This window comes from Camelus ferus, chromosome 7 (genome assembly GCF_009834535.1).
Source record: "Camelus ferus isolate YT-003-E chromosome 7, BCGSAC_Cfer_1.0, whole genome shotgun sequence".
NCBI lineage: Eukaryota > Metazoa > Chordata > Mammalia > Artiodactyla > Camelidae > Camelus > Camelus ferus.
This window is the reverse complement of record NC_045702.1, coordinates 13,258,119-13,278,986: the sequence shown is the minus strand read 5'-3', so window position 1 is coordinate 13,278,986 and position 20,868 is coordinate 13,258,119. Positions and strand designations below refer to the sequence as shown.

Sequence of the window (20,868 nt, the reverse complement as noted above, 5' to 3'; positions counted from 1 at the left end):
TTGGGGGGGGGGGACTTTTTTCTGCTTGTAATGAGAACTCTTAAGATTTACTCTCTTAATAACTTTCCCGTCTATCATGCAGCAGCATTAACATTAGTAGTCATGTTGTATGCTACATCCTTGTATTTATCTTATAACTGGAAGTGTGTACCTTTTGACCACCTTGCTCCAATTCTTCCTCCCTCTTCTCCCTGCTTGGCAACCACAAATTTGATCTCTTTTTCTATGAGTTTTTTTTTTTTTTTGAAAGATTCTACATATAAGTGAGCTCATACAGTATTTGTCTTTCTCTGTCTGACCTACTTCACTCAGCATAATGCCCTCAGGGTACATCCATACTGTCGTAAATGGCCAGATTTCATTCTTTTTTATGGCTGAATAATATCCATTGTAATTATATACCACATTTTCTTCAATTATTCATCCACTGATGGGCACTTAGGTTGTTCCCACATCTTGGCTATTGTAAATAACGCTGCAGTAAGTGTGGCTTTGCATATGTCTTTTTGAGTTAGTGTTTTCATTTGCTTTGGACAAATACCCAGCAGTGGAATTGCTGGGTCATATGGTAGGTCTATTTTTAATTTTTTGAGGAACCTCCACACTGTTTTCCATATGACTGCATTAATTTACACTCCCACCAACAGTGCATAAGTGTTCCCTTTTCTCCACATCCTCACCAGTACTTCTTAGTTCTTGTCTGTTTTGGTAAAAGCCCTTCTAACAGATGTGAGGTGATATCTCATTGTGGTTTTGATTTGCGTTTTCCTGATGATTAGTTATGTTGAACACCTTTTCAAGTACCTGTTAGCCATCTGTGTATCTTTGAAAAAAAAATCTCTGTTCAGACCCTCTGCCCATTTTTTAATCCCTATCGTTTTTGTCTCCCCTCTAGGAATTCTCCAACTGGACCAGGTCATCCAGGTGCTGCTGACCACGGGCATGTTTGTTGGTGGACTTCTGGGCTTTCTACTGGACAACACCATCCCTGGTAGGGCTCACTTTTGCCGTGTAAGCTAGCAGTTTGGGTAGATGGTCAGCATTTGGACCACCCACATTGCTTCTCTGGCCCCCATTCCCATGTGAGGCTGGCCACAGCATACCCTGGATGGGCCCTGAATCTGGGTGGGGTGTATGGGCATGTCCTATCTAGGGCTGCCATCCCCAAATATCACAGAATGGGGGGCTTAAACAATAGGAATGTATTCTCTCACAGTTTTGGAGACTGAAAGGCCAAGACCAAGGTTTTGCAGGGTTCGTTTCTCCTGGGGCCTCTCTCCTTGGCTTGCAGGTTGATGGCTTTTCCTTCCTGTGCATGCGTCTCTGGTGTCTCTCTGTGTATCCCAATCTCTTCTTCTTATAAAGACACAGATCAAATTAAATTAGAGCCCACCATAAAGACCTCATCTTTTACTTAATCTCCTCTTTGAAGACTGTGTCTTCAAGTACATCCTGATGTTGGGGGAGGGTTAGGGGGGGGGCGGTTACAATTCAGCTCATGAAAAGGCCTTAAGGTGAGCAATACACCAGATGAAAAAAGCAAAAGACACAGCCCCAGCTCTCTTAGAGCTGCAGTCTAGTTGGTGAGGGAGAGAATGCATGATTTCATTCATTTATATTCTAATAAAAACCACAGCAAGAGTGCTGTGTTCCAGGTGCTCTATGCTGAGGATACAAAGAGCAGCAAGACGTGCCCCCTGCCTTCCAGAAATTCACAGGCTAGTAGGGAAGAAAGACATGAAAACAGAACATTACAGTGCAAGATAATAAGTGTGAGGACGAGCCAACCGGGTCCACAAGCACTGAGGACGTTTCAGGCGAAGAGCACGGATCTGCCCTCACTGATGGCTTTCGGTGCTCCCTTCTTGGTCTGTGACAGCACATGCTTCGTGGTATTCATTTTCCACATTGCTTCTCACCACCAAATGTAAAATGCACCTGCATTCCAGAAACACTGAAACATAGAAAGGCCTGCCCCTGAAGATGAGGATAGAACAGTGGTTCATAGAAGATCGTACCTGTGAGCTCAGGGGACGCCTGACAATGAGCTGAGTTGAGCTGATTTCTTGAGATGGGATTGGAGGAGGAGGAAGAGGAGGAGGAGGAAAAAGATGAGGAGGAGGAGAAAGAGGACGAGGAGGAGGAGTTGCTGCTGGCAGGTACAGGGTGCTGAGAAGAGACCTCGTGAGTGCCCGCAGGGGGCGCCAGAGGCTCCCTCCAGCCAAGTCCGCCTTCCTCGGGGCCCACTCTTGACTGCTCACTGTCTCCTATTAGGAAGTCTGGAGGAGAGAGGCCTCCTGACATGGAATCAAATCCAGGAGGAGTCTGAGGAGACGACTAAGGCCTTGGAGGTCTACAGCCTCCCCTGTGGGATTGGCACCAAGTTCTGCACGTCCTCCTGCACCCGGGGCCTCCCCTTTTGGCCCAGGCTGGAACATGGTGGGAAAGGTGAGGTGGGAGTGAGCCAGCTCACACTCTGCTCCCAGGACTCCTCAGGAGAGCGGCCAAAGGGGGCCACAGAGACCAGGATGTGAGACCTCCGCTTCTGCACGTCCCAAAGCCCTCTCCACCGCCCCACCGAATGCGCTGATCTCCGCGCTCACGTAGGGGTGGGCACCCCGCCCTCTCAAGCACCGCTCCACCCCACCCATGGTGGCAGATGAATAAGTATTAGTATTAAATTAAGACCATGACAAGCGTATTTGGATCTGGTCACTTGGTCATCGAGGTCTGGCCTCAAGCTGTATCCTTAGGTGTAACTGCTCCAGCCCTCCCGTCCGCAGTGTAAACCAGTGCAGCCCGATGTCCACACAGAAACCCTCTTAGTCCATGTGCTCTTGGAAGTATTTTGGTGCATTGCGAGGAAGAGGCCCCTTAGAGGGGATGGAGACAGGGCTATTTGCTGAAAGGTGACAGGAACAGTTCTCTTCCTCCTCAAAGAGGCAGGAGGCCTTGCTGGCCCCTCCAAGCCCCTGCCCTTTGTAAACACTGAAGGGCCAGGAAAGCCACAATCTCTGCATATTCCCAGTGCCACACCTTAGGGTCAGCTCATGCATCACAGGAGGATGCAGTGAGGTGGCGAGAGCTGGAGTTGTGGAGTCAGACAGAACTGGGTTTGCGTGTTGGGTTCTCATGGGAAGATGAAACAGTCAAAGCATTTGAGAGGCCTTCGGTGGAGGGGAGCTGCTGCTGTTATGATTTATAAAAAACTGTAAAGAGCCAGGTGAACCTGTTCTCTCTGCATACTCAGTGGGTTAGTCAGGATTTTCTAGATGTGTGTGTGTGTATACATACATATACCTACACATGCAAACATGTCTACAGATTTTATATATATATATACATGTACAAACACACACATATGTATGGGAGGAGAGAGATTAAGACACAGAGAGAGAGTGAGATTTAACAAATGGGCTATGTGATTGTGGAGGCTGGCAAGTCCAAAGTCTGCAGGGAAGAGTTGCGGCCAAAGCCTGAAAGCAGTCACTGGCACAATTCCCTCTTCCTGGGAGAGATCAATCTTTCGGCCTCTTCAGTCCTTCAACTGATTGGATGAGGCCCACCCACATCGTGGAAGATAATCTGCTTTACTCAAAGTCTACTGATTTGAATATTAATCTCATCTAAAAAAATACCTTCACAGAAACATCTAGAATAATGTTTGACCAAATATCTGGGTACCATGGCCTATCCAAGTTGACACATAAAATTAACCCTTACCCCCAGTGTAATACACATGCCCAGGGACATTTGGCATCACCAGAAAGCACTCAGAACAGTGTGGAACCCTGGCTTGGACTCCATTCAGGAGTCTTTATCACCAGAAGCAGCAGATGTAGCTGATTCTACCTTGATGTCCTGTAGCACTGGGATCCATCAAAACAGGGCCCTGAACCCAGGGTGTGCTGAAAGTGCCCAGTATCTTGGAACCTCCAGGGACAGATCCTGCCTGTGCTTTTCTTGAAAGGCCCACAGCCTGGGCCTCAGGTGCACCTGATACCCCCTGAACAGGAGCACAGTGGGAGCAGGTGTGTGCCCGCAGCAAGCCAGCACCTCACACCAAACAACCCTGAAAGACCAACACTGGGCCTCACTACTCTTAAATATTTTATAACAAATCAGAAACTACAACCATCAAAATGCTTTCGGGACAGCAAACTCCAAAACGTCCTGCCAGGCTGAGGCAGGTGCAGCCTTGGCTGCAGCATTCAAACCTGGAGACTGCCCACTCTCCTTCACTCCCTGCCCCCAGACCCTTCCACATCACAGATCTTCATCGTCAAACGTCTCCATGCACCTCAGCATGATCAAATCATCATCAACGGGAAGATCTGGCTCCTGCAAAACACACGTGGAAGAGGATTCAGTTTTTACTTAGGAGCTCCAGGCCTCAGGCAGAGGAAAGGCCCCATCATCTCAGTTGGGCCCCCTCCCTTAGTCTGTCCTCCTACATCTCTGCAGCTGTATCTTCTTCTCCAGCTTCTGGCCAGGAAGTAAGAGCAGTGGGCAGGGGCAAGGGAGGGGGGCATCCATTTTCCCATTTCACTTCACTCCATACTCTAAAATCTCCAGAAAGGCTTCTCCTGGATACAGCAGAACTGGCTTCTTCCCTGTCCTGGGGATTTCTGGGATCCCTTAAGAGAGGCAGGGGCAATCTCAAAGCTTTATCCAAATGACCATCAGCAGAGGGTGGTGAATTACACCATGATGCACCCACCAATGGAATACCATGCAGCTCTTTCCCAAAAAAAGGAACGAGATTGCTCTCTCTCTGTGGGATATACTATTTAAAAAGGGCAAGATACAGAGCAATGTGTATAGTAGGCGACTGTTTGTGTTTGAAAGATTATAGAAATATCTGGAGTATATCTTCGGATGGATGGCTGTACCAGAAACTGGTCGTGGTAACTGCTTTGGGGCGAGGGGGGGAGTAACCAAGGGACCCTGGCAGGAGGGAGACTACATTTTCTTTGCATATCTTCTGGTAACTTCTGAATTTTAAACCATGTTCAAGAGTTAGCTATTAGGAGATAATTTTTTAAAGAAACAGCACATTGTTCATTTAGCAAGGGTTTCTCATTCCCTTAATGATGACCCCAGCTGACCTCTCTGACTCTCCATTACCTCTTCTTCTAAAAGTACATTCCTGGGTTTGCATTTCCTGCCTCTCCTCACTGCAGTGGAAATCACTCCTGTAATTTGTTAGCCCTGCTGGTCAGGGGTTGATGCCCTTGGGCCCTGGGAAGCACCCCTAACCCCAGTCATCCATCTTGTGAATATGGGACCTGGTCCCTAGGGTGCGCCCTCAATCCAAATGACGCCTGTCTTTATAAGATGAGAGGGACAGAGACACACAGAAGAAGGCCATGTGAACAGAGGTCACAGAGGCAGTGACCACAGTGGTGCAGGTACAAGTCAAGGGGCACCGAGAACAGCTGGGAGCCACCAGCAGCCAGGAAAAGTCGAGGAAGAATTCCTCCCTGGAGCTTTCAGACAGAACATGGCCCTGCCAACACCTTAATCTGGCCTTCTGGCCCCCAGAACTATGACAGAATAAATTTTTGTTGTTTTGAGCCACAACATTTGTGGTAATTTGTTACATCAGTCCTAGGAAACCAATACAGGTACTAATTAAGTTTCATCCAGCCACCTCCCATGAAACTGTCAGGGAGACGGATGGAGATGAGAATGCAGGTTCTGTCTTAACACCACCGTCTTCCAAAGCCTGAGGCCTCCTGCACCAGGACACCCTTGGATGACTTATTCAAAATACAGGTTCCCCGGGGCCACGTCTCGCAACACTGAATGGGAATCAGGGGTGTGGGGGCATCAGGAATCTACGTTTCCAGCACGCTCCCAAGGTGATTCAAGCTCAAGACCTCTGCTTTACATGGGCCCTCCAGTCCTGCCTGCTCTTTCCTTCTTGCTGTGTGTAGACAAAGGAAGTGGGGAAAAACGGGCTGCCTCATTGATCCACACTCAAGGCGTTGGTAAAGTGATCTGACTTCACTGTGTCGAGAGAAAGGGACACAGTGGTCAGGGACGGCGGCTGAGGGTTGGCTGGAGGCAGAAAGCAAACCGCAGGGACGGCCCTTGGCTCCCAAGTGGAGATTCAAAGAGGTCTCGGCAGAGGGAGATGAAGGATTAGTGGGAAGAGGGTCACATCGAAAAGCTGTCCTAATTATTTTTAGACATTTTCATTACTATCACTTACCTTTTTAAACAAAGTTATATTTTTGCTATATTAGTGAGAAAATCCATGGCTGTAAATCTGAAAGGGCCTGTCCTCTCCGTGGCTCAGGCCTGACCCCTTCCCCCACGAAAGCTTCCAGGAATGAACCTTCTAACCAAGACCCCACAATGCATGTCACCATGAGCTGCACAGTCAGCTTTTTGGAAGCAGAAATTAATATCCTACAAAAGCTGACAGCAAATATCACCCCGGGGTTTCAGAAGATGATGGAGCATTCAGCCTCTTAGAAAGTTATCAAGGGGTCACACAACATTTAGGAATGCCTGCGAAGGGACAGGCCCCTGAGGTCTGGTCCCTGTATCAAGGGGCTCCCAGGCTCAGGTCTGCCCTGAAGAGCATCCCTCTGTCTGTTCCTTTAGTTCCCCGGACATCCTCCACTCCACAGGGTGCATTAGGCTGAAGTCAACCAGCCATGGCTAAGGCGAGAGAGAATGAAAGAATGTCGCCTGTGCTGTGAGCACGATGACCTGCGGCTGGGGATCCCTCGAAAGCACTTTCTGCTATCCGAGGCAGGTGAGCAGAGGCCTCATTGCACTCTGCTCCGTCCTACCTGTTTGAACTGAGTGTTAACACAGCAAAGGCCTTTAAAAAATTCGATGATCTGCATGTAGAGCTGAAACTTCTCCTCTGGATTTTCTGGGTTGTAGGCGGCCAGCACGGAACTGACAACAGAAAAGAAGGAGAACGAGCAAATATTTAGAATCCTAATCGTTTACCTCTGCTTGTGCCCCCTAAAATACCTGGATTACAGTGTGAACCAAGCACTCTGAAACACCCAGCTGAATCCTTGGATGGCACAGAGCCCTCCCTGGAAAGTCTGCATTGGCCCAGGTCCAACGTCACGTCTGGAACCAGCTGGGGAGGCGAGACTACGAGGAGATTGGACCTTGTGCCCTAATTTACTGTTCTGAGCTGTGACCTGTGGAACAAGGAGCAAGATTACCTCTCCTCCCACGGGTGGCTGCCCAGGCAGCCCAGGGAGCACATAGCACTATCAAGTTCGGTCCTCCGAGACGCCTCCAGTCAGGAGGTTCTCCTGGCGCAGAGGGAAGGCTGTTTTGCAGATTCCTTTCCCCCTGCTTCCTGGGACAAGGGGAGGAGCCCTCCGACTGGGGCCGCCAGTCAGGCGGGGACAGCCAGTGCTTTGACCTCACTTCCTGCTGGAAGGAGTCAGCGTGGGAACCCCTGGCAGCAACCCCTGCCTTTTCTAGGGAAAGTAGAAAAAAAAAATTTTTTTTTAAATAGGTTGTTTTCTGTTCCATCAGCAGGGTAAGAAGTTCCAAAATTGTCTGGCAAGTACACTTTAGTCACTTTGCAACAAAGTTGTCTTCACAGCCCAGCCCAGCTCAGAAATAGGAATGTCTGTCTCCAGCCAGTTTCAGCAAAATCAAACTCCACACACAGCCAGGAAGAGCCTGAGTCGGCACAGAAAAGTGCTCTGAGATTCTGGGCCAGTCTTCTGGGCGGGGGTGGGGAGCTGGGGGAGGAGTTGGGGGGTGGAGCAGGTGGGCGGAGGAGCAAATGCGTCTGATCTGTCTGCAGATGGCCAGGGTTCCAGGCTGTAGCCACACGGCCTCAGGGAGAATGGAGATGTTCTTTGGGATCACGAGGATACGAACGTTGTCCTCACTTCCAAGGCAGATAAACTAAACGTTCAGGCTTCCTCTTGGCCATGGCACAAGCACAGGTATCTGAAGGGCCTATGCCTTCAGGCGGTCAGACCACAGCTTTTCAAAGTAGCCAGGGAATTTCAGTCCTAAATTAGTTCTTTCTGAGAAAACATCCCTGTGGTACAGACCAAGTCAAGCCGATTCTTGTTTGAAAATCTCCCCAAATGCTGTTTGGTGTCTTCTCACTTCAGGGGGTCAGCCCTCCTCCTCCTTCCGCGTCCTTCCCATCAGCACCCCTCTTATGCAGCTCAGAGACTCCCCAAGCTCAGGGCATGGGACCTGTTTCTATGTTGGCCCAGGCTCTCTGTGCCCCAGAGCACCCCCCACCCCCCACCCCTCGGACCAGACTGACCGCTGAAACCTGCCCAGGGCCACCTCACCCTGGGAAACAGTGCAGCACAAACAACCTGGAGTTGATAACCTGGTGTGTCCCAGCCCTGGGCCAGGATGGAAGAGTTTTCTACTCTGAAGAAGCCCCAGACACTATCACCCCCGGGGCAATGGCAGAATCCTGGGACCAGCCCACTGTGAACCACAGAAAAAAAGTGGTTCTCCAAGAACTGCCACTGAATTAGGCACCCCTGTGGGGGGTGCCGGGGAGCGGCTCCTACACATCCCAGCAAGGGTACAAGTGCACACACACATTCATATGCACTGTCTTACACCCCCTTCCTCACCTGGGGCTAGATGTACTGGGAGCCTCACTTTTGTCCAGGAAACTTGCCACATCGAAGGCATCTTCAAAAAGGATCTGAGAGAAAGCAGAGAATTTCATGTGTCAGAAATAACTCTACAGTGCGACGCTAGCTCTGGGCTGCCGGCGGGGAGACGCAGAGGAAGGCTCTCTACCCCCTCTCCCCAGAGGGGTGCGTGATAAAGCTGGGGCCCAAGCCCAGGGGTCTCTGCTTAGTGACCTTTCCAGGGGCTGAATGTTAAGATCTTGCCCGCCCAGAACAAACTGCCAACCCCAGAGGTGGCTGAGGGACAAGGACGCACTGGGAATTGTGGCCGCCTCCTTCTAAAGAAGGCGGGAGCTGAGGTGTGAGACGCCACAGCCAGAGCTGAGCGTCGCTTTACACCAGGAAGGGCTCATCCACACCTCCCGAGGGCTGGGGACGGCTTGAGCTGAGGATCTGCAGTCTAGCGGTTTCATGCCAAGGCAGCTGAATATAGAGGCTATGGGGTGGGGGTGGGGGGCACTGCAGTTAGGCTGCAGGACAGCCAGCTCCCAGCCCCGCCAGCCGCTGAGCTGTGTGACCTCAACAAGTGACTTAATTTCTTGAATGCTCCACTATAAAGGGGAATCACGGCAGTGCCTACCCACAGGGATGCTGCAAAAATTAAATGAGAAGCACCTGGTACCTAATAATGGCTCAAATATTGAATATTATCTGATTTATAAAACAAATACGTGTTCATCATGGAAATTCTGGAAAACAGAAGCAGATAAAATCCCGGAGAAACAATCCTACCCAGCGATGTCCGTTGTTGACATAGTGATCTGTTGCCCTCCAGTCATTTCCCTGGACATATTATAGCATGTATTTCCAGTTTTGGAATCTTGCTGTTTAGATAGTTTTCAGTAGTGCTTTTCTTTAATTTGTTGAAGAATATGAAATATTCCACCAAAACATGATATATACACAGGATTGTGGTAAATAAAAATATAGGATGCTGAGTTAAATTTGAATTTTAGATAAAGAATGAATATTTTTTTTAGCATACAAATGTTCCAAGTATTGCGTAGGACATTCTTATATGCAAATTCTAACCAAGTATGCTTTATTTTGCCTGGCACCCCATTTTATATGGGCAGCCACGCTGAGAGGAGAGGGAGTTCTCTGGCTCTGGGTTGGCAGGTTCAGGCAGGTTCCCCAGGGCCTCCTGTCCCCTTACCTGGGACACACTGCTCTTTGCCTGGAGGCTTTCTGTCTGCCCTTTATGTCTCCTTACAATTTACTTCCCCTGAACTGAGTCCCCTTGGGACTCTGGCCATGTAGCTGGCTCCCTTTTCTGGACATTTTATGGTATCCTCTTTTCTGAGAGCCCTTTAGTCACCTCAAAGAGGATCTGGAAAGGAGCCACTGAAAAGCTTGAGCTCCTATTGTCCATCAGCCCAGAAATGTATTGGCTCTGTGTTCCTTCCCGGCAGGACTGAGCAGGAACCCAGGACATCAATTCCTCCCCAACAAGCCACACACTGTCCTGACCTCTGCAAACTCCTCTCACAAGCCAGCCCCTGTGAGGGGAATAGCCAGGCTCCGAGGCCCTGCCAGAGCGCCCAGCACACTGATGCCCGCACCTCTCAGCATTGTCCACCTGTCCCCGAGCCCAAGGGTTAGCCCCAAACACAGTCGTTCTGCAGAAGAACCTCTCAGGTGGACCAGGAGCTACAGAGATTTCCCTGCAAATGATTTTGAAACCACAACAGGAGGAACTGTGGCTCTGTCCCTATCCTGGGCATAACTGTCCTCTGTCCTACTCACCTTGTCACCCAGCCCTGGGTTGGCCCAAGCCTGGGGATGTCTTGCTGTGGGCAGAGCCCGGGTCTCAGCACGGCTGAGGGACTCTGCTGGCAGCCTCCCTCCACACCAGAAGAACATGAGCCCTTAGCCTTCCTGGAAAAGGCCAGGCAAGCCGCTTCCAGGGTTTGAAGCCATTTGATTCTGGGTTGTTCTCTTTGGGTCTGCTCTTCTTGAGCAAAGGTTTGTGCTTGAAACATGCATGCCCACAAGTACAGTTTACAGTCTGATAGAAATTTCACCCAATTTACATGTTTTTCTTTCACCTTCTTTGTTGTGGGACCCCAGGGCCAGGCACTTGGGCGCTACAAAGATGTCTAGACTGGCTGATGCTTGCCTTGGGTTGAGGTCTGCTGCTGGTCATTTGGCCCTGCTTTGACCATTTTGGAGGAGAACTCATGTCCTCTCATGATGGACCCAACATTACTGGAAAATCAGATCAGAAGCCAAAGTCTGGTGTAATAGCAAGTTCATGCCCTGAGCGTTCCCTCCAATAACACCCCTGAGCATCAGTCACCTGGGGTGCTTGTTACAAATGAAGATTCTGAGCCACCCCTTTGGGGACTTGGATTCAGTGGGCCTGGGGTACCAGCTAGGCACCTGCCTTTAACTAAACCCCACACGAGAAGCATCAGGGAAGATCATGGTGGGAGGGGTGGCCCATAAATAGGTGAAAGGGCAGAAAATCTGTGAGGAAGGAGATGCAGTCCTTGAAGTAAGAACTAGGTGTCCTGGACAAGTACCCACCCCCACCCCCCACTGGGCCTCCTCTGTGAACTAGAAGGACTGGACAAGGTGACCACAGTTCTCCAGGCCTAGGCCCTCGTGGCTGGGAAACCTCACAGAGAATGGGGCATCCAGGGCCGTCTCCCCAGCATCAGACGCACTTGGAGGTTCTGTGGCTTTGAGACTCCCCAGAGAGTCCCTAGACAGCTCCTCAAAGGAGCACCAGCTGAGGGGTGTTTGGAAAGTCAGGACAAAGCAGGGGTAGAGGCCATGGAAGCTAAATGTCCTACAAAGCAGTGGTCAGGAGCATAGAACAAAGAACTGCCCCCTCTCCCTGGAGGAGGGAGGGCAGATGCAGCCCCAAGTGGCAGCAGCAGCCTTCTGAGGCTGTCTTAATTCTGGAAGGGCAGATAAGGGGCCCACTTTGAGCTCAGCACTGAACAATGGCTAATGGTACCCGCCGCTCCACTGGGCTAACCACAGCCATTCTTACAGCTGGAACTCTTAAAAGCGGAGACGTGTGGCTTACCCCGCCCATGGGTTCCGGTCTCTTCACTGAGTGGCAGCAATGCTCTATGGGGGTGGGAACTGACCTGCTCTCAAGGGTTGGGTCTGATTGGTCCAAGAGAATCCCATTTCGACTATTCATTGGCTCAGTGTTCTGTCAATCTATCCAAATCTGGCCAATGAGAGAACAGAAGAGATATGGTGGAAATTTCTGGAAAAGTTCTTCCTTGCCCCTTAAAAGCGAGCCACAGGGCGTCTTTTTCTGTTTTACATGATGTAGAGGAGGACAAAAGGACAGCGCAATTGCTACCAGCTGCCATTCCACAGTTAGCCAGTGGGGCAGGGGAAGAAGGGAGGGAAGAACGGTGAGACCTCGGCAGAGCCCGGGGGAGGGCAGAGCCCACCGTGACGTCACCCTCCGGCCTCGGGCCCAGCGCGGGTGTGCGTAGTACACACTCCGGTTCAATGAGAGAGTAACTAGCAACTCAGAATCCTAATGGATACAACCTCCTAGGCCTTCTAAAATCCCCATGGAAAGGCAGGGGACACTAACAGGAGAAAAATAAATGTTCCGTGGTTGCGGATATTCTGTTGGAAAAATCAGAAGCTGACCGAGTGCGCCAGACTCCAAATGGCACCTGCAAGTTGCCAAGTGACACCAGCGGCAGCTTCCTGGCGTCTCCAGGCAAAAGTGATGGAGGCGTTGCTGCCCACCCTCCACCTCACCCGTCGGGTCCCCTCACCTCCTCCGGGGTGGAGACAAGCGAGCAGCTGGCCCCCTGGCTGTCGACTCCGCTGTCCTTCACGCTGCCCTCGGCACAGGCTGGCTCCTGGCAGGTCCCTGCGACGCCGCCATGCTTCTGCGCCCAGGCCCGCAGGAGGTCGGCCTTCCTCTCCTCAGAGAGGATCTGCCACAGGTGGGAGATGGCCGCAGAGACGATGGGGAGTGTCACCTCCTGTGAGGAGACGATCCCGTTCCCGATCAGAAGGTCCATCGTCTGTTTGTAGAAGTTGAGATACCTGTAACAGGAAGGGCAGCAACTCCCAGACCTGAAGCCAGCGGCCGGAGGTCCCTCCCCAGGCCGGCTCCTCGGGATCCCGCGGCTGGGCTGGTGCACAGCACGCAGGCCTGGCCACAGCGCCGTGGGGGACCAGGGGCTTAACCTCACTAGTCCCTCCTGCCCTGACCCTTGGAGAGCAGAAGCCAGGGAGGACATAGCTTTGTGTTTCGGGGTTTCTCCCCAAGTCCTCCCGATGCGCCCTGCGGAGCTCTCTGTGGGACAGAAGAGAGCATGGGAGCCGGGGGCAGGCTCAGCTCTCTCTCCGCTTAAAATTCGGAGCCCATGAACGTGCAGGTAGGATGTGATCTCGCTTTAATTTGGAAGCTGTGGAGTGAGCCTCCCCTGGGCCAACGCCTCCGAGAAGTCCACCTGGATGCTGAGGGTCTCCAGTCTATGGAGGAGCAGTGAGGACGGAGAGTCTGAGCCAGATTCCCACTCTGAGCCTTTCTTACTCCAAGACCAGTAAGTAGACTTGGGCTGGGGGTGGGGGAGGAACTTTAGCCTCTGTAATCCCCACCAACAGCCCCCCGGAGTCACCCCAAAGAAATAGTCTTAGTAAACGTAGTGTATGTACTATTCAAAGGGGGCTTCAAGACTATTTCTCTAGGCCTTCTGCCAACCCCAAGCCCCTCCTATGTGGAAATCCTAGAGCTCCCTGACTTGAGGCCTGGTCTGCAGTGGGCCCCAGCTGGAGCCCCTCTCCCCTTCCCCACAGGAGCTCCGTTCCTCACACCGTTCAAATTCCATGAGGTCTGGCAGCAAGGTGACAGGAGAGTGTAAGAGCTCCACTTTTTTCTCCTCTACTTCCTCCACCTCTTCTTCCTCTTCTTTGTCCTCCTCCTCCTCTTCCTCCTCAGCATTCTTCCCGACTACCTCGATTGGACACCAGGTGTCAAAGTCTTCCTGATGAAGTTCATTTGACAGCAGGCTAGGGAGGAAACAGAAACAAGGCAATTACAGATAATGTCCCTCATGACCATCAACACTGAAATTCTTAACTCAGTTTTAGCCCCCTTATATGTAAATACAGAAAAATACAGCATGACCAAGTAAGGTTTATCCTAGGAGTGTACGATGGCTGGTTTAAACTTTGAAAATCAATCAGTGTAACTCACCATTAGCAACAAAGGAAAAAAAACACCATATGATCATCTCAATATGTGCAGGAAAGCACTTGGCAAAATTCAACACCCATTCATGATAAAAACTCGCAGGAAACTAGGAATAGAAGGGAACTTCCTCAACCTGATAAAGGAAATCTACAAAAAACCAACATCATACTTAACAGTAAAAGACTTTCTCTGCTCAGGTAGGGAACAAGACAAGGATGTGTCTACTCTTACCATTGTATTCAAAATCATGCTTGAGATTGTAGCCAGTCCAATAAGGTGAACAAAATAAATGAAAGATATACAGATTGGAAAGGAAGAAATAAAACTTTTTTCTCCTACGTAGAAAATCTGCAAAAACGTGACCGGAACTAAGATAAGAGCAAGGTTGCAGAATACAAGGCCAGTATACCAATAGTGTTTCTATACACTAGCAATGAACAATTGGAAATTGAAATTTTAAAAAGTAGTACTGTTTATAATAGCACTAAAGACCATGAAATACTTAGGTTAAATACTTAGGTTTAAACCCAAAACTCAATCTAGAAAAGAAATAAGTTAGATTTATTTCAGAGTTTTAAATTCTGCTCTTTAGAATACAGCTTTAAGAGAATGAAACAACGAAACACAATTTGGAAAACCAGGACTTGTACCAGGAATCTCTTCATACGGATAGTGAAATCCCCAGGGTATCAAGTTGAGTTAAAAAACGAGGGCTCCAGGAGAAATCACAGGAGGGTTCTCAATCTCTGTCTCTGTCTCCTTTTTTAAAATCTCAGAGTGGAGGAAGTCTTCCTGACTATTCCCCCAACATCAGGTGCCATTACAGACAGATTAGACTTCATTTTTGCATGGCCAAAACACAAAACAGAATCATCAAAACCAAACTAGTAAAATAACCAACCAACATACAATTGTTTGTAATCCATATACTAAAGAGTTAAATTCTCATCATACATAAAGAGTTTCTACCACTAAATAAGGAAAAGATCACCAACCCAACAGGAAAATGGGCAAAGAATAGGTAAAAAAAAAAAAGCTCCCAGGAAGGGAAATACAAATGATCCTGAACAAAGGCACTCAAACTCACTCATAACTTAATTAATTAAAGTATAATAATTATAAAGTGGAATTAATCTATTTCTCTGGTGGTACCACAGTTTTAATTATTGTAGGTTTATAAAAATTCTAGTGAAAAAAATCCTCCCTAGTTAATGATTTTAAAAGAAATTTAGCTATTCCCATTTTGGTAAGTGATGAAAGTATTAATAAGATTTTAGTATGTTAAATCAGCAAGGAAAAGATGGCTTATGTAATAAAAGTAGCTAACACCTACCTCACTGAGATCATCTCCCAGGCTGATAGTGAGGGGGCTAGTCAAAATTGGGCCACAAACACCCTGCCATGTACTCAGCATCACACACACACACACACACACACACACACACACACACACACACACACACACACACACACACACACCACTTGCCTCTGTCCCCCATGACCAAAACGGTGCTTGAAGGTGTCTGTGTGGAGTGTGATTATAGGTGATCTTGATACTTTTCTGTAGCCTCACAGTGTCTACCATGTGAATTTAATTTAATAATTTATCATCTCCTCTGATTATTTCCCTTAGGATATAATACATAGTCGTTGTTTTAAAAAAAAATTGGAAAATACAGAAAAGCAGGGAGAAGAAAATAAAAGTCATCAGTTATCCCACCCAAAAGGAGAGGAAGTAGCATCGCTTTGCCTCGGCAGGCTCTTGGGAGGTTCTGAGAGCAAGCAGTTTGCAGAGTGAGTAAAATTCTTTATACACATACTCCTGTGCCTCCTCAGAGGCCACCTGAACATGCACTGTGCTGGACACAACCTCTGAAGCGGCTCTGCAGGATGCTGTGGGGCGGGGCTTGTGTCATCCTTTGAGAGCACAGTGAACACTGCATCTACAAAGTACACATCACAATGTGTGAGTTAATTGTCCAAAATGAGATCATAAAAGTACGAGAAAGACATTACTGAAACCAGTCTCTCTTTAAGAGTCTGAGTGTGACATTATAAACGAGTTCCCCTTTCAGCATCTGTGACACCTGGGTGTTCTGTTATTTCATTTCCTCTCTGAAGTCCAGTTTGGCTTTTCTTAGGTTCCTATGAAGCTAGAAAAATAGGCAGAGATTTTGATTTTTCTTATTTTCATACGTATCCTTCAATAAAGCCATTAGTTGAGGTTTTCTTAAAAGCTATAATACACTGTGAACATTATGATTTCATTTCTCTATAAAATAATGTGCAAAATTTGAAAACTGGGATAGTCTTTAAGATTAACATTGACTTTCTTTGAGTGATGAGATAATATGTATTTTTATTATTTTTTCGAGCTTTTCTGTCTTTTTTACATTCTCTTTAATAAGCAGGATTATTTTTATAATTGGGAAAAAAATCCAACGCACATTATTAAAATAAGAAAAGAAATCTGTCTGGCACAAGACAGTCCTAAGTAGGTGAGCGGCACCTCTTACTCTGTACTGCATTCTGGAGGGGAATGGGGCTGCCGAGTTGTAGCAGAGCAGGAGTGGTCAGCAGGTGCCGGGTCTCCTGGTGCTGGGGGGTCTTACCCGGGATTTCTGGAGTACATGCTGGCATATTCTTCCTTGACTGCTTCTAGGCTGTTTGCATTCCCGTCCTCCAGGCTGAAGGATTCTGGGGGGCAGTTAAAGGCAAGAGTCACACAGGATAAAGTCGGGACTTGCTCGGGTCTCTCCTGCCTTTTGGCCTCAGTGGACCTTGGGTGGTTGCTGAGCCCGCCCAGGTTCAGTGTAGGGGAGTCCAGAGCCCAGTATCACCTCTCCAGTTAGACGTGGGAGGAGAGCACTGGAACCAAGGGAAGAGCTTCTTGAACTGGCCCTTCTCAGTCAAGACATGGGAAGTATCCCTTTCAGAATTCAGCTTCCATGAGCTCATTAAACCCAAATCCCCAGCCATGTCTCCCAGACTGAGTGCCAGGGAAGGGAGACAGCTTCTGCCCTTTGCTTTGGAGATGGACAAGTACTGCCCACTCCTCTGGCCTCTCAGGATGAGGTCAGGTACCCTTCAGCAGCACCTAGGAAGGAGCTCCTTGTGCTCACACAGCGTGCTGACTTCTGTCTGTCCTGCCAGACCCTCAGCTGCCCGAGGACAGGGGCCTGGATCTCATCACACCCTGGACCAAGCACAGTGCCTGGCACACAGGAGGCACCAGAAACACATGTTCACTTGGCTTAGCCCAGTCTCTCTGTTTTCAGTAGAAAAACCAATCAACGCTTCCTGGGAGGTAAGTGGGGAGGCACAGTAGGAGCTCTTACCTTTCAGCTTCAACAGATTATCCAAGGTTTGTTCCAGTTCCTGAATGTGAGTCTTCGCCTTATTCAAAACCTGCCACTGAGGACAGAGACAGACAGGGCTGAAAAGCTAGCCTTCCACCGCAGAGATGGGTTTGTGGACACAGACCCCTTCACGAATCTGAGTGCGAAGTCACAGTCCTTCACGTTGTCGATAGAAAGGGTAGGAAATTTGTTCTGATGCTCAGAAGGCATGACGTTTACTTTGTATTCTGGAAATGGTTCTCACAGAAATACCGAAGTTTTTGGAAACAAGCAGCATTCAGCAAACAGCCAGGGCTGCGAACTACTATGCACGCTACTTGAAGGTGGGACAGATAGTGACCAAGGAGGCGGTTGGATGAATAGCAGCTCTAGGCCGCGCAGAGACCGAAATTAACTTCTGCTCACTTGTCACAGTGTGCAACTGGCTGGCTAATAGTAAGTGTACAATTCTAATATTTTTTATTTGCTAAATACGTACTCTAGTTGATCTAAAAACTTGTCAAGTGCTCTGTCAACTTGAACCCTGAATGTCCTGTTCCACAAGAGTAGACTCACAGTGTCCTCTCCCTCCCTCCCTTCTTTCCCTGCTGTATGTAATATTACCAAAGTCAAAATGGTAACTGCAGTATTACTGAAAAATGAGAAAAGCTAGATACTGTTCATTATGCTGAGCCCCGATGCCTGTGCAGAGTCCCACCCACTCATCAGGCCTGTACGGGGGCAAAGCCGTGTGCTCAGCCCCGGGACCGAGCAAACAAGACAGCCCTGCTTTCAGGCCGCTGACGTTCTACCAGGAAGGACGACCACGGAAACAACTGCTCATAACACTTAACACCACTCTTGGCACAAGCGAGAGCTCAGGGAGCGGCGCAGAGGGCTGTGGGGACCCGGGCAGGGGGAGGAGGGGCGGATCCTACTGGAGGGGTGGATGGGGCCAGGTGGCCAGGCTGAGCCGGAGGGCGCGCAGACTCTGAGAGCAGGACTGACTCCCTGAGCCACCATACAAAGGCCAGAGGGAGATGGGGCGGGTGGGAGAGGACCCCAAAGTAGCTTGGGGCTCGCCGCCTGGCCGGTGCACAAGGAGACTTGAGGGGGCAGAACAGCACAGCACTCTGTGGACCCAAAGAACAGCAGCGTGAGAACGCAGTGGACCACAGGATCGCAGTACATGCCTTTTAGAGCAGGGGTCACCTGCTGCCCCCAGGCCCGGGGCTCAGGATTACACTGTTGGGTCCACCAGCCGACAGGTTGACCGAACCTCAGACTTGTTCTTAGGGTGAGGTGAGGACTTTCCAGCCTTCTGGTCCAGGGAGGTGACCTGCATCCGCTCAGCAGGGCCACCCCTCCCTCACCTTGCAGTCTTACTGCGTCACACGGGACCAAAACAGAGCCAGTTAAGTCAGGTGCAATTTACTGAAATTCTTTTTCTAGAATGGTTTGGCAGGCTAATTTTCTTAGGATCTTTGTTCTGGGTGGAATTGTGTCCCCCTAAAAAAGATACGCTGAAGTCCTAACCCCCAAACCTGTGAGTGTGACCTTATCTGGAAATAGGGTCTTTCTAGAGGTGGTCAGGTTAAAATGAGGTCATTAGGGGGCCCCAATCCAGTATGACTGGTGTCCTTATAAAAAGGGGAGATTGGACCCAGACAGGCCCACACAGAAAGAAGGCGATGTGAAGACATATATGGAGTGAGTCTTCTATAAGCAACGGCAGCCAGCAAGTGCCAGAAGCTAGAAGAGGTGAGTAAGGCCTCTCCCCTAGAGCCATCAGAAGGAGCACAGCCCTGCGGACACCTTGACTTTGGACTTCTAGAGTCCAGGCCTCTGAGACATTGCTCTTGTTTTAAGCCACCTGGTTTGTAGTACTTTGGGTAGCGACAGAAAGCTAGTAAGACCTTACTCCCATAGAACAAATCCGTTCTTCATGGACATCACAAATGAAAAATTCAGGGTTGTCCCTCAAGCAGGAGGGAGTAGGAGGGATAAAACAGGGAACATCTGATTTCCAGGCTGCTTCCTAGCTGGAGCGTCCCAGGCAAATGGTTTAATTTTCTGGAGCCTTGGGTTCCTCCTCTGTAGGATGAGGGTGATTTGGATAGAACTGTGAGGAACAAATGAGGTACACCTTGGGAAGTGGTACCAGCATTCTAAACCATGTAGGACCATGCTGCATCTTTCATGCTGTTCTCTTGTCGGACTCCAGAGCAGGCCCCTGGGGAAGCCGTGACCACTGCCCCGGTTTAACAGGCGTGTTACCTGAAGCTCCTCAAGCAGCCTGCCTCACATGGACCCAGGCCGGCTGACAGCCCGGCTCTCAGCAAATTTTAGAGGGTGCGAAGGGTTTTCCTCTAGGTTTACTTCCCCTCCTTACTGCCCTGGATACTTGTCCTTTCTTCAGTCATGCTTCTGGTCTGTGCACACCTCCTCATTGGCCAATGGCGGGGACTTTGGGGTGTCCATGCACCCCTGGAAACACACAGCATAACCTCTTCCCCCAGGTGATGTGGAGCAGAGCTGTGCTGGCAGGCTCTTTGCTGAGAGGCCCAGATGTGGGATCTCCCTCCCCATGCCCCACCTTGTGAGCCCCTTGTCCTGAGCCCCTGAGCCCGGCTCAGCAGAAAGGAGCGGCCCTCCCCACACCTCCCACACCTAGCCTTCTGTATGAGCAGATGGGGCCTCTGTTGCAATTCTTTCAGCTAAAAACAATTGAGGCTCCACTTGGAGCCCCTCATAAGGGTGCTCAGGGTGCCCTTCTCTAATTTCCACAGAGGCCTCTGCCTTCTGGCCCACTGAGGCGCTCTTCTGTGTGCCTGCCCTCAACGAGAATCCGGGCCAGCTCGGGAAGCAGGAAGCAGGGCATTCCGCCTGTCAAATGGTCCCTTTCTGTGAGAAGAGTAGGGCGGGGGAATGCGAGGCTGTTGGGGACCCCTTCCCTGTTGGACACCTAAATGCTCCCTCCAGTGATACCAACTCCATCCTTCCACCCCCACCCTAACCCCCTGAAACTTCCTGTGCTCTGCCAGAGGCACTAATCAGCAATGAGAAAGCCATATAAGGAGAAAGGTGAAATCAAGATCAGAAAAAAATACATGCTTACCTGGAGAGCCCTGTTGCCTCAGGAAAGACCTGGTTGGTGCACGACAACTGAGGGGTGCACAGGGGCGTGTGTGCATGCATGTGTGTGCTTGGGGTGGGGATGCAGGGTCTGGACACTGCTGGAGGCTCACCACTGCCTGTGGAGGGATGGCATAAGAATCGCTGGCTCTCTAGGCCTCTCGAGTCCGTCATTTCCCTCTGACGCCAGGCTCGTCTGCGGCTGGTGGGTAAGGCCCAGCTCTCATGCTTTACCCACAGGCAGCAGCAGACAGAAAGCCATGAGGTGTCCGTTGCCTCAGGGGTGGGAGCTCCAGGCCGGTCCTTCCACGTGTGGGAACTTTTCCTCCCCACCTTCAGGCCCCCATACCTTGGAGGCTGTGAGATCAGAATGGGAGTAAACGGTTTTCCTGAGGTTGCTGAAGAGCCCTGCCAGGGTGGCCCGGTGGCGGGCCTGGGACAGGCGTCTGCGGGCCACCCTTGGCTCGAGCTCCTGCGGCTGTGCCAGGGGCCCAGGCGTCGCTCTGCTGCCGGGGTTGCTGCCTTCTTCAGAGGTTGCCAT

General features: G+C 49.9%; 2 protein-coding genes across 20 annotated transcripts in view; one reads left to right on the top strand and one right to left on the bottom strand.

Moving 5' to 3' along the window:
* The window catches only part of LOC102504597 (solute carrier family 23 member 2), a 48,276-nt gene extending 41,029 nt beyond the window's left edge, over positions 1 to 7,247 (top strand). For 12 of the 19 annotated variants that reach the window (XM_032483405.1, XM_032483404.1, XM_032483406.1 and 9 more), the window contains 2 exons: positions 896 to 991; positions 1,656 to 2,417. In XM_032483405.1, the coding sequence (XP_032339296.1) occupies positions 896 to 991; positions 1,656 to 1,767 (208 nt within the window). In that variant the 3' untranslated portion in view covers positions 1,768 to 2,417. Of the gene's footprint in view, positions 1 to 895; positions 992 to 1,655; positions 2,702 to 6,615; positions 6,813 to 6,903 lie in introns of those variants that run through there. The other 7 variants (XM_032483410.1, XM_032483420.1, XM_032483409.1 and 4 more) reach the window with 5 other exon arrangements.
* STRA8 (stimulated by retinoic acid 8) lies at positions 4,098 to 20,868 on the bottom strand. Its single transcript, XM_032483426.1, has 8 exons — positions 20,677 to 20,868; positions 17,193 to 17,268; positions 16,467 to 16,551; positions 13,476 to 13,670; positions 12,425 to 12,701; positions 8,604 to 8,677; positions 6,807 to 6,918; positions 4,098 to 4,341 (listed from the first exon to the last, which is right to left on the bottom strand). The coding sequence occupies exons 1-8, from the start codon at positions 20,866 to 20,868 to the stop codon at positions 4,267 to 4,269; spliced, it is 1,086 nt and encodes a 361-aa protein (XP_032339317.1). The 3' UTR covers positions 4,098 to 4,266.